Source organism: Schistocerca americana, chromosome 1, assembly GCF_021461395.2.
Source record: "Schistocerca americana isolate TAMUIC-IGC-003095 chromosome 1, iqSchAmer2.1, whole genome shotgun sequence".
Classification (NCBI taxonomy): domain Eukaryota; kingdom Metazoa; phylum Arthropoda; class Insecta; order Orthoptera; family Acrididae; genus Schistocerca; species Schistocerca americana.
In genome coordinates, this window is record NC_060119.1 from 519,480,162 (window position 1) to 519,494,624 (window position 14,463).

Consider the following 14,463-nt stretch of genomic DNA (forward strand, 5'->3'; position numbering starts at 1 on the left):
CAAAGATCTGCACATGAGAAAAGTTGCAGCCAAATTTGTCCCTCGCTTTCTCACAGACAAGCAAAGGGAGCGTCGACTTCAGGCATGTTTTCAGCTTCAAAATCAGCTCAAAGAGGACCCTGATTTTTTCCCCATGGTGATTACTGGTGATGAATTGTGGTGCTATGGATACGACCCCAAAACAAAGCAGCAATCAAGCCAGTGGAAGACAAGTGGCTCTCCTCTTCCCAAAAAAGCTCACCACGTGAAGTCAAACATCAAGTCTATACTCATTTGTTTCTTCGATTACAGAAGTGTTGTGCACGCGGAGTTCATTCCCCCGGATCACACTGTCAACAAGGAGTTCTACTTTGAGGTTTTGAAAAGATTGAGAGAGAGTTTCCCAAAGAAAAGGGCAGATCTTTGGTGGACAGGCGATTGACTCTTCCATCACGACAACGCACCGGCCCACACCGCCCTCTTCATAGCGCAGTTTTTGACCAAAAACGGCATGACATCGATTGTCCACCCCCTCCCCCCCCCCCCCCCCTCTACTCACCGGATCTAGCCCCCTGTGATTTCTTCTTGTTCTCCAGGCTCAATTGGGACTGAAAGGAAAGCGTTTTGCCACTGTGGAGGAAGTAAAACAAAAATCGCTGTAAGGCATAAAGAACATCCCGATAAGTGAATTAAAAAACTGTACTGAACAATGAAAGGATCATTTGAAGAACTGTGTTGTGGTCAATGGAGACTACTTTGTTGGTGATTAAAATTAGGTGTAAAAATGTTTAAATATTTAGAAGATGCACTGAGGTGAAACAAGTCATGAGGTAGCGAGGGCTGGGGAGGAGGAAAGGGGGGGGGGGGAGCAAACGGGGTATCTGCCCCGGGCAGCAATGTTAGGAGAGTACCAAATTTATATTCTTGAAGGAAAAACCTTCTTACAGAAAGCGCCTTTGATCCAACGCACGTTGGTCTATCGATTATTCATATTACTTTGAAACGCATCCGTGTTGGAATTTGAGCATTTTTGAATACATTCTAAGTTGATTTCTGAACGAATCATAAGTCGATTTCTGAATGCGTGCATAGTGTACATGATGTCTCTGCCAGAGAAATCCCCGTCGCATCTAGAAACAAAAAACTTACCCACAGACAAAAGGGGACGCGGTTATACGAGCTGAGACGAATAAACCCGAAAGGGTGAAAGCCAACAGCTGTTTGTTTACGTGGTTGAGTGAGTATGCGAGTAATGAGCGTTATTATAATCATAAGCGAAATCCATGGATTCAGACCACTAGAGTGGAAATAAATAACAGGTAAGGAAGATTAGATATTATCTTCTCGGTGTACCCAAGAAAATGAAATTTTATCAGAAAATTTTTGCTAGATCGTCACACTGCTGAGGGGCAGTTGTACGGTCCCCGATTAGCAGCCCCTTAAGTTCTATCCTCGGAATAGCGCGGAGAACGCATGGTACGAACACGTAATAACACCTAACCAGCGAATAAACGCGGGATAACTGAACCGGTGATTCTAGCAGGATTAGTGAAGCTAACCGGAGAATAAATTTTGACAATGGCAGTTACACAATTAGTGACGATAAGAAACTTCCTGGCAGATTAAAACTGTGTGCCCGAGCGAGACTCGAACTCCGGACCTTTGCCTTTCGCAGGCAAGTGCTCTACCATCTGAGCTACCGAAGCAGGACTCACGCCCGGTACTCACAGCTCTACTTCTGCCAGTATCTCGTCTCCTACCTTCCAAACTTTACAGAAGCTCTCCTGTGAACCTTGCAGAACTAGCACTCCTGAAAGAAAGGATATTGCGGAGACATGGCTTAGCCACAGCCTGGGGGATGTTTCCAGAATGAGATGTTCATTCCAGTGACGATAAGATTTTTTTGTTAGAACAAGGAAGGAGAAGAAACGGGGATATCACACAAATTATATGGAAGAATATAACGATTCGAAATTTATATAAAAATTTCGGCTACTAGTGCTGCTTTTTTATCTCATCAGTACTTCGTGAATTATATTCTGGAGTGTTATTTATGTAAATGAGGTAGATAAAAATGACCATTTGTGCCCAAAATAGTCTCACTCGCTTGGCAGGTGTTATAGTTGCTGCAATATTAGAAAGACGTATTTCATTTTATCTAGCAGACAATTACAAAATAGACATAATCAAACCGAGAAACGAAATCATTCTTGGGTATCATTCGTATTAACAGCTTTTTCGTTATTAGACAACGACATTTTGGTTTTTCATGTACCAAAATATTTGACGAACATTACGTCTCTCGCAGAAGGGACAGCATGCCGTAAAAACCTATAGCAAGATTAGAAAGAAAAAAATTCTGGGACCTAAGGACTGAAGAAATGTGAACTGCCGTACTTGTCTCCTGCATTTGCTGCTTTTATATGTCCTATGTTTAATTTTATGTCTCACAAAAGAGAAAGTTATTGGCTAATAGGCAATAAAGAGTGCATATTTTCTAAAGAGTTCTTATTCTTCCGGTCATAAATAATCCCACCGAGTACATTTAAGGGAGGTATGATGTCAAACCGTCCGACTGGTAGTAGGAGAGGCACCACAGACATTTTAGTTTCCACTGTCCTGAATAGAGGCTTGATGGCTTCCATTACGAAATATGCACGTCTAAATTCCACAGAGCGAAATGAGCGCCACTATTATTAAGTTTCTACCCTTGTTCGGAAATATCGTAAATTCGGGGCTGATATACCGCGTACACAAGGTATAAAAGGGCACTGCATCAGTGGAGATGTCAATTTTTTTCAGGTGATTCCATGAAAAGGTTTCCGGCGGAGATTATGGCCGCGCGATGGAAATTAGCAGACTTTGAACGGAGAATAGTGGTCGGAGCTATACGCATGGGACATTCCATTTCTGAAAACGTTAGGGATTCAATATTCTGGTATCGGTAGTGTCAAGAGTGTGCCGAGAATACCAAATTTCAAGCATTACCTCTCACCGTGACCAACGCAGTGGCCGACGCCTTTCAAATTAACGAACAATAGCAGCGACGTTCGCGTAGATTTGTCAGTGTTATCAAACAAGCAACACTGCGTGACATAACCGCTGAAATCAATGTGGGAAATACGAAGAACGTATCTGTTAGGACAGTGCGGCGAAATCTAGGGCTAATGGACTATGGTAGCAGACGACCGACGCGAGTGCTTTTATTAGCAGCACGTCGCCTGCAGCGCCTCTTTTGGGCTCGTGACCATTTCGGTTGGACCCTAGGCGTCTGGAAAACCGTAGCCTTGCCATATGAGTCCGATTCCAGTTGGTAAGAGCTGATGGTAGGTTCGAGTGTGGCACAGAGCCCACGAAGCTGTGGATCCATGATAACAAAGCAATGTACAAACTGGTGGTGGCTCCATAACGGTGTGGGCTACGTCTACATGGAATGGATTGGGCCCTCTGTTCCAACTAAACCGATCGTTGACTGGAAATTATTATGTTCGGTTACTAGGAGACCATATGCAGCTACTCATGGACTCATGGACGACGGAATTTTTATGCTTGACAATACGCCACGTCATTGGTCCACAGTTCTTCGCGATTGATTTGAAGAACATTCTCGAGAGCTCGAGCGAATGATTTGGCCACCAGATCACCTTAGATGAATCACACCGAACATTTATGGGACGTAATCGAGAGGCCAATTCGTCCACGGCCGGCCGGAGTGGCCGAGCGGTTCTAGGCGCTACAGTCTGGAGCCGCGCGACCGCTACGGTCGCAGGTTCGAATCCTGCCTCGGACATGGATGTTTGTGATGTCCTTAGGTTAGTTAGGTTTAAGTAGTTCTAAGTTCTAGGGGACTGATGACCTCAGATGTTAAGTTCCATAGTGCTCAGAGCCATTTGAACCATTTTTTTTTAGTTCGTCCACAAAGTCCTGCACCGGCAATTATTGACGGCTGTAGACGCAGCATGGCTGAATATTTCTGCAGGGGACGTCCAGTAACATGCCACGTCGCCAGGGGCGATTCTAGAAGTCGGTCAAGGTGGGGGGGGGGGGGGGGGGGGGGGAGGTTTGGGGGAATGGAATATCGCTTAACAAAAGGAGAGTTGGGGTCCTCCACCGACAAATTGGTAAAATTTGGTGCTGCTTAAAGTAGTTTTTGGTAACTGTTTTCGAGTTCAGGGTAAAAAATGAGCATTAATAAATAATAAGACGCCCGTTTTAAGTTAAATGATATTTATTGGTTTAGATAGTAAGCTATTTCCCGCTCTTATTCTTTTGTTAAAATGTGTTTGAAATACATTGCAACGTATATTGCTAAATAATTATAAAAAAAGATTGAATCTGTTGGAGTAATACATTCGCCGATTTCTAAAGTCATTTTATCCAGTGTAATATGATGCTCTATTGGGGGGAAGGGGGGGGGGGGCTATCGCCCCCATAGGGAGGGTGAGCATTCTGCTTGGTATTGGCTAGAGCCCGTTGATGTCACAATGAGGCTGGCACGGGAGACCAGAAATTTAGTCTGTCATGGAGGCTGTGTAGCGTAGTGCAGCAATGTGGTTATACGGCAAATGCGCCGCACCACACACGCTGTGGCGTGTTACTCGTTCATTTGACTTTCGGTTTGGTTCGATACACAGTTGGATAGATCAAGACAAGTGACATGTCAGATGTACCCAAAAGCACTGCCAACCGATTCTCGAAACACGCCTACCTCCTGACTATTGCTTGGAAGCGTTACAGATGTGGAAGAAGTTTCCTGCTCCCCGGTTACCGTACCCAGATCTTCTTACACATCAGGACTAAATAAATGATAATGAAGCTGAAAAAAGAACTCGGTTGATGAAGAAGCAGATGCTAACATAGTCTGTTCCAGATTTCTATTGCCATTTACCAGGTAAAGATGGAATCCATAACTACTTCCTCCTTGTATCACATATCTTTATGGTTTACAACTTTGCTTATTGATTCGGATATTTTATCCTTATAAATTTCTTTTTCTTACATAAAAGCAAAATTTTGTTTCGAAAAATAGCACAGAGATTTTATGAGATTTTTTTGTTTGCACACTCCATTTCGGAGCAAAGCAACACATTATTCTTACACTGCAACACTTTGTTTGTCCATGCCGGCATCGGGGAGTAAAGATCACCACGAGATATAATGATATCCCGTCCACGTCAGGCTCTCGTCTTCACTTTTGTTTCTGGTAACCTAATGTTTTATCAGGGTTTTTGAACTTGCATGCAATATAGCCTGGAATGTATTTCACGCCATCTAGAAGAACGTCCGAGAACACAGAGTCATCACAAAATCTGTTAATCTGCAAATTTGGTAATAAATTTTGTTAGACGTTCATATCTTCTGGGATATCTCGCTCTGGTGATTCATAAACAACATTAGACAGAGCTCGCTGGTAGTGACATACAGGGATGACATACAGGGACGCAGGGACGCAGAGCAGTCCAGTCAGAAGTTGTAGGCCTATTGCGTTATATATTTACGGAATATGTTTCATCTCTATCAAGACAGAAGTCCTTCCTAACTTTGATATTTTTTCCCATCCACATCACGCGTCACAGCTAAAACATACGTATACTCATCCCTCAACTGCCGTAATGATACTCTGAAGCAAGCTACTAGTCGTAACTGTGTCGAAATCATAATTAAACGGGTTGCCTCCACTGTTTACACAACCCACGGATCATGCAGACTTAAACATTGGAATGTGAATCGACTACTATATCCTCCGACGAGTCGTAACATATGCGATCATTAATATTCATTGCGTCAAATGTCAAAACTGCGGGTCTCTCTTGGGTAGTAAAATGTGTGACTTAGCTTTCGCTAAACACAGGATATCTTCGAGAATACCCGGTCTCCATTTAAATTCCTTCGTTCGTTTCTGAAGTGTTGCCCTGCACCCCAAAGGTATTTTTTGCTTTCGCAAATAAGCATGTGCATTTTGCTACAGGGCTCTTTAAGTCAAAGCACGGGCAACGTACTCCGAGTTCCACTTCGCCCTTTCGATCAACAGACATCGCATTTGCGCCGGTGTAAAACACGCATTGCATTCACTTTTGTGTAATATTTCTTTTGTTTCATGTCAGATGACCTTCTTGCCTGCCTTAACTAAAGAACATAGCGAAAAGCATTTGTTTTACTTCGTAACGCTACATCACATTTTTTAGTGCTGCTTGTTTCTCTGCACTAATTTTTTTTTTTTAAGTTCAATCTCAGCCCTTAGTTCCTTAATTTCTACATGCTTATTCACTGTTTCACTGAGCCCATGAACAGGATCTGTAGCTTCGGTCTGGTCCACATTTTTTTTCTTTCTTTCGCAGGTTTTAAAGTCGTCAAAGCTCGTTATTGCATACTTATTGCTTCGCAGTGTTGTGCACGACCTCCAGATATCTAAAGTATGAATCTGTTTTCATTGTTCCTGGAATTATTTACCGAGCACTATACAACCACATTGATTTCTCATTATTAATCAGAAAAATAATAGGCAAAAGCGATAAAATAATAATCACATAAGTCGTTACAATACCTTATTTCGACAGAATTTTTTTAAACGCTCATACCCTTAACGGGATACGATCTCATAACCTTCGACATGTCAGGCAGGGGTTGTATCCACTACGGCCTAGGCTATACAGCCACTTGGTGTTATATATAAACAAACTCCGTGTTGCCGAACTGTGTTACTGCGGACAACAATCAGGATCTTTTGCCTTCAGTACATCGTATTATACGCTCCAATCTATTAGGGAATAATACATTTTAAAACCGATTTCGATTACTTGTCTACACAAGAGAAACCTTACTTCACGTCTTGTGGTTGTGTCCACTGATGCACAGCAATTGTCTGTGTGATGTCGGAAGGTGAGAACATCTAATGCAGCTTTGTGAAGACGTCAAGTACAATTTTTCTCAAAATGACGATTGCCTACCTACAAGATCATCGAAAATGGTTGGAATAATTGCCATTTATTGCGATTTTGATTATATTATAAGAAAAAATATAATACACAATAAAATAAACTTCAAACTCAAACAGAAATCATTATACACGGTGTACATAAAGTCCGGGAACACTTTCAATTATTTATTGCACAAGAACCAAACATTGTACACATATCATACATGTGTCATTTTGAAGAGAAACCCTGGAAGTTTTATTCATGTATACTGTCACCGCGTAGGTTGGTAATTTACCGATAGTCAGCGCTAATAGCAAACATGGCGTGTTCAGGTGCGGAGCGAGCTTTCTGTGTATTGGAGTTCATGAAATGGCCTCCCCGATCACCAGATCTCACTCTGTGTGACTTCTTACTGTGGACACACATTAAAGATCTTGTGTATGTACCGCCTCCACCACGTGATGTAGCAGAGCTCCGGGAGAAAATATGGGAAGCGACAGCCACAGTCGACGATGCCATGCCATGCCATGCTTCGATTACCGTATTGATGTATGCCGGATCACTCATGGTTCGCTTATCGAATGTTTGTAAAAAGAACTTTCGGAGTTTCTCTTCAAAATGCAGTATGTATGACATCTGTACAATGTTTATTTCTTGTGCAATAAATAATTGAAAGTGTTCCTGGACTTTATGTACACCCTGTATTTGTTTGGTAACCGCTTCTACTCGATATAACTTCTTTTTAATATGCGTAATGCGCTTAGGTGGGCGTCTTTCACTGTAGCTCAGTGTAAAAACGAGTTACTGGTAGCAAAGACTAGTGCAAAAGACTATCGTAATAAAAACTGTCGGAATGTTATCACATTTTTCGGTGTCAACAGGAATTATAAGTTTAAGCTAATTCGTTCGACATTACAGTGGGAGAATGGATTTATGATCCACTGAACAAGCAAACAATTAACCATCTTCTGTGAAGAACCCGACGGAATGCTGACTGACAACCTCGAAGACCATCAATATCTAGACAAGTAATCCACCCTTTCATTTTAAGGCATTTTCCAGTTCCTGCCTTGAAAATGACGGGGGTTTACTTTGTCGAAATATTGGAGTTTTTGACGAATTTATCCGGCAGCATTCTCACGAGTAATTAGAGCATACAACACGCTGGGAGAAGCTTAATTTCTCTTAGGGCAATGTGTTGATACTTCATAGGCTACATATTCGCAATCAGTAAAAGCTAGGAAGTTCTCATGTACTATGTACACAACTGATACGCTGACACAAACATTTTTAAACCACGAGTCTTTAAAACCAAGAAAGATTATAGCTTTATTTTGTTTCAAAGCCTACATCGTAATACCATCTGCTATCCGAGTCCATGTCCGAACCATGTGACTGTAAATTTAGGATGATGGGTTCTAGGCTTTTATCCGTCTTCACCTCCCTGTCAGTCTTGTGCACCCCGCTGAACGGTGATGCAGTCTCTTGCTTTATGCACAAGCGAATCAGTGTCTATTATCTTGAATTTTTTTTTCTCTTCGCATAGCTTGTAACCTGTGCGCAAATTAATTCTGTCGGGTTATTCTGCCACCGATGTGTGAGTAAAAGCAAAACACTGTGACGCCATTCGCATGCAAGAAAGACGAACTTCTATATCCTGTCGCGTGACTTTTATAAATTAAGGAGTTGCCTGATTCCAGCACGAGTGTGGCTTATATTGTCCTGAATATTTTTGTTTTTCAGTCAGGGCGCAATATCCCCTTTCCTGGCGCGCATAGTTGGTCTTTTCTCTACAACAGCTGAATGATAACTGGCATGGTAATTACCATGACTGACTTCGAAGTAAGGTATGGCAAAAATTGTGCAGTGAACCACTTCTTGAAAGGTAGTCACTATTTTCTTTCTTACAGCTAAATACATGTTTATTCTCAGGAACCAAACCAGAAGAAGAGTCAGCATCCAGAATAAGTATCTGAGAACCTTTCCCTATGGGAACTATAAAACCGCCAGTACCATCACTCATTTTTCCAGCAGGTATTCAAGGAATGATTCTGAGTCACAAATGTTTCATCAAGGTAATACACTGTAGAACTACCTCCTCCTCTTGTATCGTGCTTCTTCATAAGGTACACAGTTCGTGCTGCTTCTGTGTCACTTCTTACATTTAAAAACTCACTTCTTAACGGTTCTGAAAACAATGTCTTTTAAAATTCTTTGCAGTGGCGAAGCACTACCTTTGAAGCTAATTTGCTCACGTATAATTGAAACAAGTTTTTGTGATGTCGGGGATTCCCTTCTTATATACGAGGCCTGTTCAGAAAGTAAGCTCCGATTGATTGCCAAATTGAAACCACAGTGAACATCAGAAATGTTTTACTTGTAACAATTAGCTACACCTTTCAGCTACTTCTCTACGTAGTCGCCGTTCTGACTTAGACTTTTGTCATAGCGTTGTACCAACTTTTCAATAGCCTCATCATAGAAGGCAGCCGCCAGTGCTTTCCGCCAATTCTCCACGCTGGCCTACACCTCGTTGTCTGTGTCAAAATGTTGTCTGCAAAGACAGCGGTTCATGTGACCAGAGATGAAACTCAGAGGGAGATGATTGCGGACTGTATTGTGGGTAATCTAACATTTCCATTTGAAAACGATGCAGGAGCATCTTCATTGCCCCTGCAGAATGCGGCTGAGAATTGTCGTGAAGACGAAACAGCACGACAGTTATGTAATGTTAGCTGCATAGCTTCAGGCGAAATTTCTCACCAGGCCCTCGTACTTGGCGGCAGACACTATTTTCTAGACATCTTTACGCACTCACTGCGAGCTCAGAAATGAGAAGAGCGACGTGATGCTAACTGGGGTTATACTAGAGACACTACCCAACACATCTGTGCAAAGCTTTATCGGATTTTCATAGTCGTTTCCATTTCGCGACCGATCGGAGCTTACTTTCTGAACGCCCCTCGTACATTTCAAGCATGGAGCGCTTTATAATGTCGTTGTCAAAAGCACGTACTTGTTTTACAGGTTTCTTGCGATTTCCATACTTTCCAAGCGATTCGAAAACAAGTTTTCCTGAGGTATCGACAGCTCCAACACTTTGTTTACCATTCACTGTTCAGTTCTCTTGCGGAAACGTGCTTCTGCAGCTCGATCTTGAGTCTTCAAAATGCCAGAAACAAAAGTCTCGTTTTCAAATTCATATTTGAATAAGTTATAAATGCGGGGCATAAACCCCCTCGACTGCGTCTGGAGTAATCTACATTTGCATCTACAAGATCACTCTGCACTTCACAATTAAGTGCCAGGCAGACGGTTCATCGAACCACCTTCATGCTATGTCTCTACGGATCCACTCTCTAACAGTGCGCGGGAAACACGAATACTTCAGTCTTTCCGTGTGAGCTCTAATTTCTCTTATTTTACTGTGATGATCATTCCTCGATATGTTGGTGGGCGCCAACCAAGTATTTTCATACTCTGAGGAGAAAGCTGGCGACTAATATTTCATGAGAAGATCTTGCAACAACAAAAAACGCCTTTCTTTTGATGACTGCCATCACAATTCGCATATCATATCTGTGGCAGCCTCTCCCCTATTTCGCGATAACGAGCTGCCCATCTTTGAACTTCTTCGATCAATCCTGTCTGCTGTGGATCCTAGACTGGACAGCAGTATTCCAGGAGAGGGCGGAAAAGCGTGGTGTAAGTTGTCTCTTTGTTAGATCTGTTGCATTTTCTAAGTGCCCTGCCAGGAAATCACAGTCGTTGGTTTGCTCCCCACACAACATTATCCATGTGATCGTTGCAACTTAACTTATTCGTAATTGTAATACCTAAGTATAAAGTTGAATTTACAGCCTTTATATGTGTGCGTTTTATCCTGTAAACCGAAATCTAGCGGATTCCTTTTAGTACTCATGTGGATGACTTCAGATTTTTCATTAATTAGTGTCAGTTGCCACCTCTCTGACCATACAGATGTCTCTTATATAAACAATTTTGCAATTTGTTTTAATCATCTGATGACATTATAAGGCGGTAAATCACAGCATCATCTGCAAACAGTCTAAGAGGGCTGCTGAGATTGCCTCCTAAATCGTTTAGTAAATCAGTAATAGCAGAAGACCTACAACACTTCTTTGCAAATGCCAAATAGCACTTCTGTTTTACTCGATGTTTTTCCGTGGATTACTACATAGTGTGACCTTTCCGACAGGAAATCACGAATCCAGTCGCCCAACTAAGACGACACTCCATAGGCACGCAGTTTAATTACGGTTGCTTTTGAGGAACTTCGCGTTTATTGCCGTCACATGACATGTTGTTGTTGTGGTCTTCAGTCCTGAGACTGGTTTGATGCAGCTCTCCATGCTACTCTATCCTGTGCAAGCTTCTTCATCTCCACCGAGCGAGGTGGCGCAGTGGTTAGCACACTGGACTCGCATTCGGAAGGACGACGGTTCAATCCCGCGTCCGGCCATCCTGATTTAGGTTTTCCGTGATTTCCCTAAATCGCTCCGGGCAAATGCCGGGATGGTTCCTTTCAAAGGGCACGGCCGACTTCCTTCCCTAATCCGATGAGACCGATGACCTCGCTGTCTGGTCTCCTTTCCCCCAAAAACAACCAACCAACAACCAATCTTCATCTCCAAGTAACTACTGCAACCTACATCCTTCTGAATCTGCTTAGTGTATTCATCTCTTGGTCTCCCTCTACGATTTTTACCCTCCACGCTGCCCTCAAGTACTAAATTGGTGATCCCTTGATGCCTCAGAACATGTTCTACCAACCGATCCCTTCTTCTAGTCAAGTTGTGCCACAAACTTCTCTTCTCCCCAATCCTATTCAGTACCTCCTCATTAGTTATGTGATCTACCCATCTAATCTTCAGCATTCTTCTGTAGCACCGCATTTCGAAAGCTTCTATTCTCTTCTTGTCCAAACTATTTATCGTCCATGTTTCACTTCCATACATGGCCACACTCCATACAAATACTTTCAGAAACAACTTCCTGGCACTTAAATCTATACTCGATGTTAACAAATTTCTCTTCTTCAGAAATGCCTTCCTTGCCATTGCCAGTCTACATTTTATATCCTCTCTACTTCGTCCATCATCAGTTATTTTGCTCCCCAAATAGCAAAACTCCTTTACTACTTGAAGTTTCTCATTTCCTAATCTAATTCCCTCAGCATCACCCAACTTAATTAGACTACATTCCATTATCCTCGTTTTGCTTTTGTTGATGTTCATCTTATATCCTCCTTTCAAGACACTATCCATTCCGTTCAACTGCTCTTCTAAGTCCGTTGCTGGCTCTGACAGAATTATAATGTCATAGGCGAACCTCAAAGTTTTTATTTCTTCTCCATGGATTTTAATACCTACTCCAAATTTTTCTTTTGTTTCCTTCACTGCTTGCTCAATATACAGATTGAATAGCATCGGGGAGAGGCCACAACCCTGTCTCACTCCCTTCCCAAATACTGCTTCCCTTTCGTGTCCCTGCACTGAGTATTGCATCACCTACCAACGTGACAATGTATTCTTCCTACTATATTGTACACCCTCAGTAAATTAAATTTCATCATTTGTATCACCACCTGGTGTTGCGATTTCAGTGACCACAAATCTAGAAACTATTGTAGGAACTCGTAGTGGGGGAACCAGTTCAAGCGTAGTCTCATGGATTGATACGTGCTAAAACTGTGAGTCGGTCCATTATGCGTGTTGATTCAGTGCAAATGGAACGTACTGCTCGCGAAAGGCAATGTATTACAGTCCGCTCATAATTACTTCAGAATTAACACTTCGCCAGGAACACATGGTGGGGTAGAGATCAGTTGCCACGCCCTACACAAAACACACGAGTAATCTTACAATGATGGAACTGTCATCGTTGTGTTCTGGAAGGGTTTACATTTTAGTTTTATTTGCGGTAGCAAACTTTTAAGACGGCATACAGAAAGTTAACAAAACTGCATTTTCTAATGACAGTATTGAAATTTTGACATGTGGGAAAGTCTGTTTTGTTTGCGTTTAGGCGGACACATTATGCGAACCAAATCTTAAGTATACTTCATATTTTCGCTAAGCGGTTCTAGGCGCTACGATCGCATGTTCGAATCCTGTGTCGGGCATGGATGTGTGTGATGTCCTTAGGTTACTTAGGTTTAAGTAGTTCTAAGTTCTAGGGGACTGATGACCTCAGATGTTAAGTCCCATAGTGCTCAGAGCCATACTTCATATTTTCATCTGCACCGAAGCGCAACTCCTTCGGAACTCTCTAACAAAAGATAATTTGAGCTAAACGTGACGCACGATGCTACGTCCAAAACCCCTTCGGTGGGCAGTTTGGCTTCATTGAGACAAACAGATCGCTAGATTTATAATTAAACAGTTATTACGTTTTCTGGTCGATTTTCTACTTATTTGTAACACAAGAAAAACTATGCCATTTCATCGAAGTGAGAAAATGTTTCAGTGTGGAAGGACGAAAATAGTGATAACAAAATACACTGCCTCAGTACTGCAACAATTATAATTCAGACAGTAGGAGGGGTTTCTTTCGAGTGATTAGAGTGATAGCTACTCACGTCAGACTCTGTTGCTGAAGTCACGCTCAAGCATACCGTTTTACCTTGTTGCGAATTTGAGGTTATTCACTGCAGCTTTAATCCACTAATGAGTAAAAACCTGTTACTTCGTTCCCCAAAGAAAAGTGGGCAAGTTCAACTCAGACATATATACACGGATCAAAACTGGATACGGAGAATCACACTAGAAGCGCTTCCTTCTCTCCACAAGCGAAACACAGAAAAGTTTCAACTATCCCGTTATACTTCCATATTTCTAGTTGAAACATTCGCACTTATAGAGGCAGTAAAATACAGGATTTCCCTCAGAATTTCCAAAGCGGTAATATTCACTTGCTCACAAAACTTTCTGAAATCAATCAGTTAGAGAAACTTGAACAAAAGAATTTAAAACATTCTGGACCTAGTAGATCAGTAGAGGGCAATCATCAAGCAAAGAAGTATGATCAGATTATAGAAATCGTTTGGATTAAATCTCATACCGGATTAAATAAAATCAAGCAGCAGATCACCTAGAGAAATATGCAGTTTGGAGCGGAAGACTTCCATACACAAAATTCCTCTTGAAAATCAAACAAACGATTCTCTAATGGCAGGAAGAATGGACTTAAAGACAAAAAGCAAGAGATGAGGGCTATTCAAGTTTACAGACTTTCGTATCAAGATACCCTTTGTTTGAAAAGTCTCTACAAACAAGGAAAATAACTGTGTCTCAATCATGGGTGTTCCAATGTCACTTGCTTAAAATCGGTGTAATGGATGCACCCTACTGTCAATGTGTTGACGTAACACTTAGTGACACAAATCACATTCCATTTTAGCGCAAGCACTTAGAGAATGGTTAGTGAAATTTTTAAACGAACTCACGAAATAATCACTGCCTGACGCTTTGCGCTATCCCCGTGCTTGTATCGTAAATACAAACAGGTGTGTAAATGACGCTATAGCCAGATTTGTAGCACATGA

General features: G+C 41.9%; 1 protein-coding gene across 1 annotated transcript in view; it reads right to left on the reverse strand.

Moving 5' to 3' along the window:
* Positions 1 to 9,876, reverse strand: part of LOC124570251 (dynein axonemal intermediate chain 4) — a 62,304-nt gene extending 52,428 nt beyond the window's left edge. The window contains exon 1 of the mRNA XM_047131104.1: positions 9,846 to 9,876. Within this exon, the coding sequence (XP_046987060.1) occupies positions 9,846 to 9,876 (31 nt within the window). The remainder of the gene's footprint in view (positions 1 to 9,845) is intronic.
* Positions 9,877 to 14,463: the final 4,587 nt, after the last annotated feature.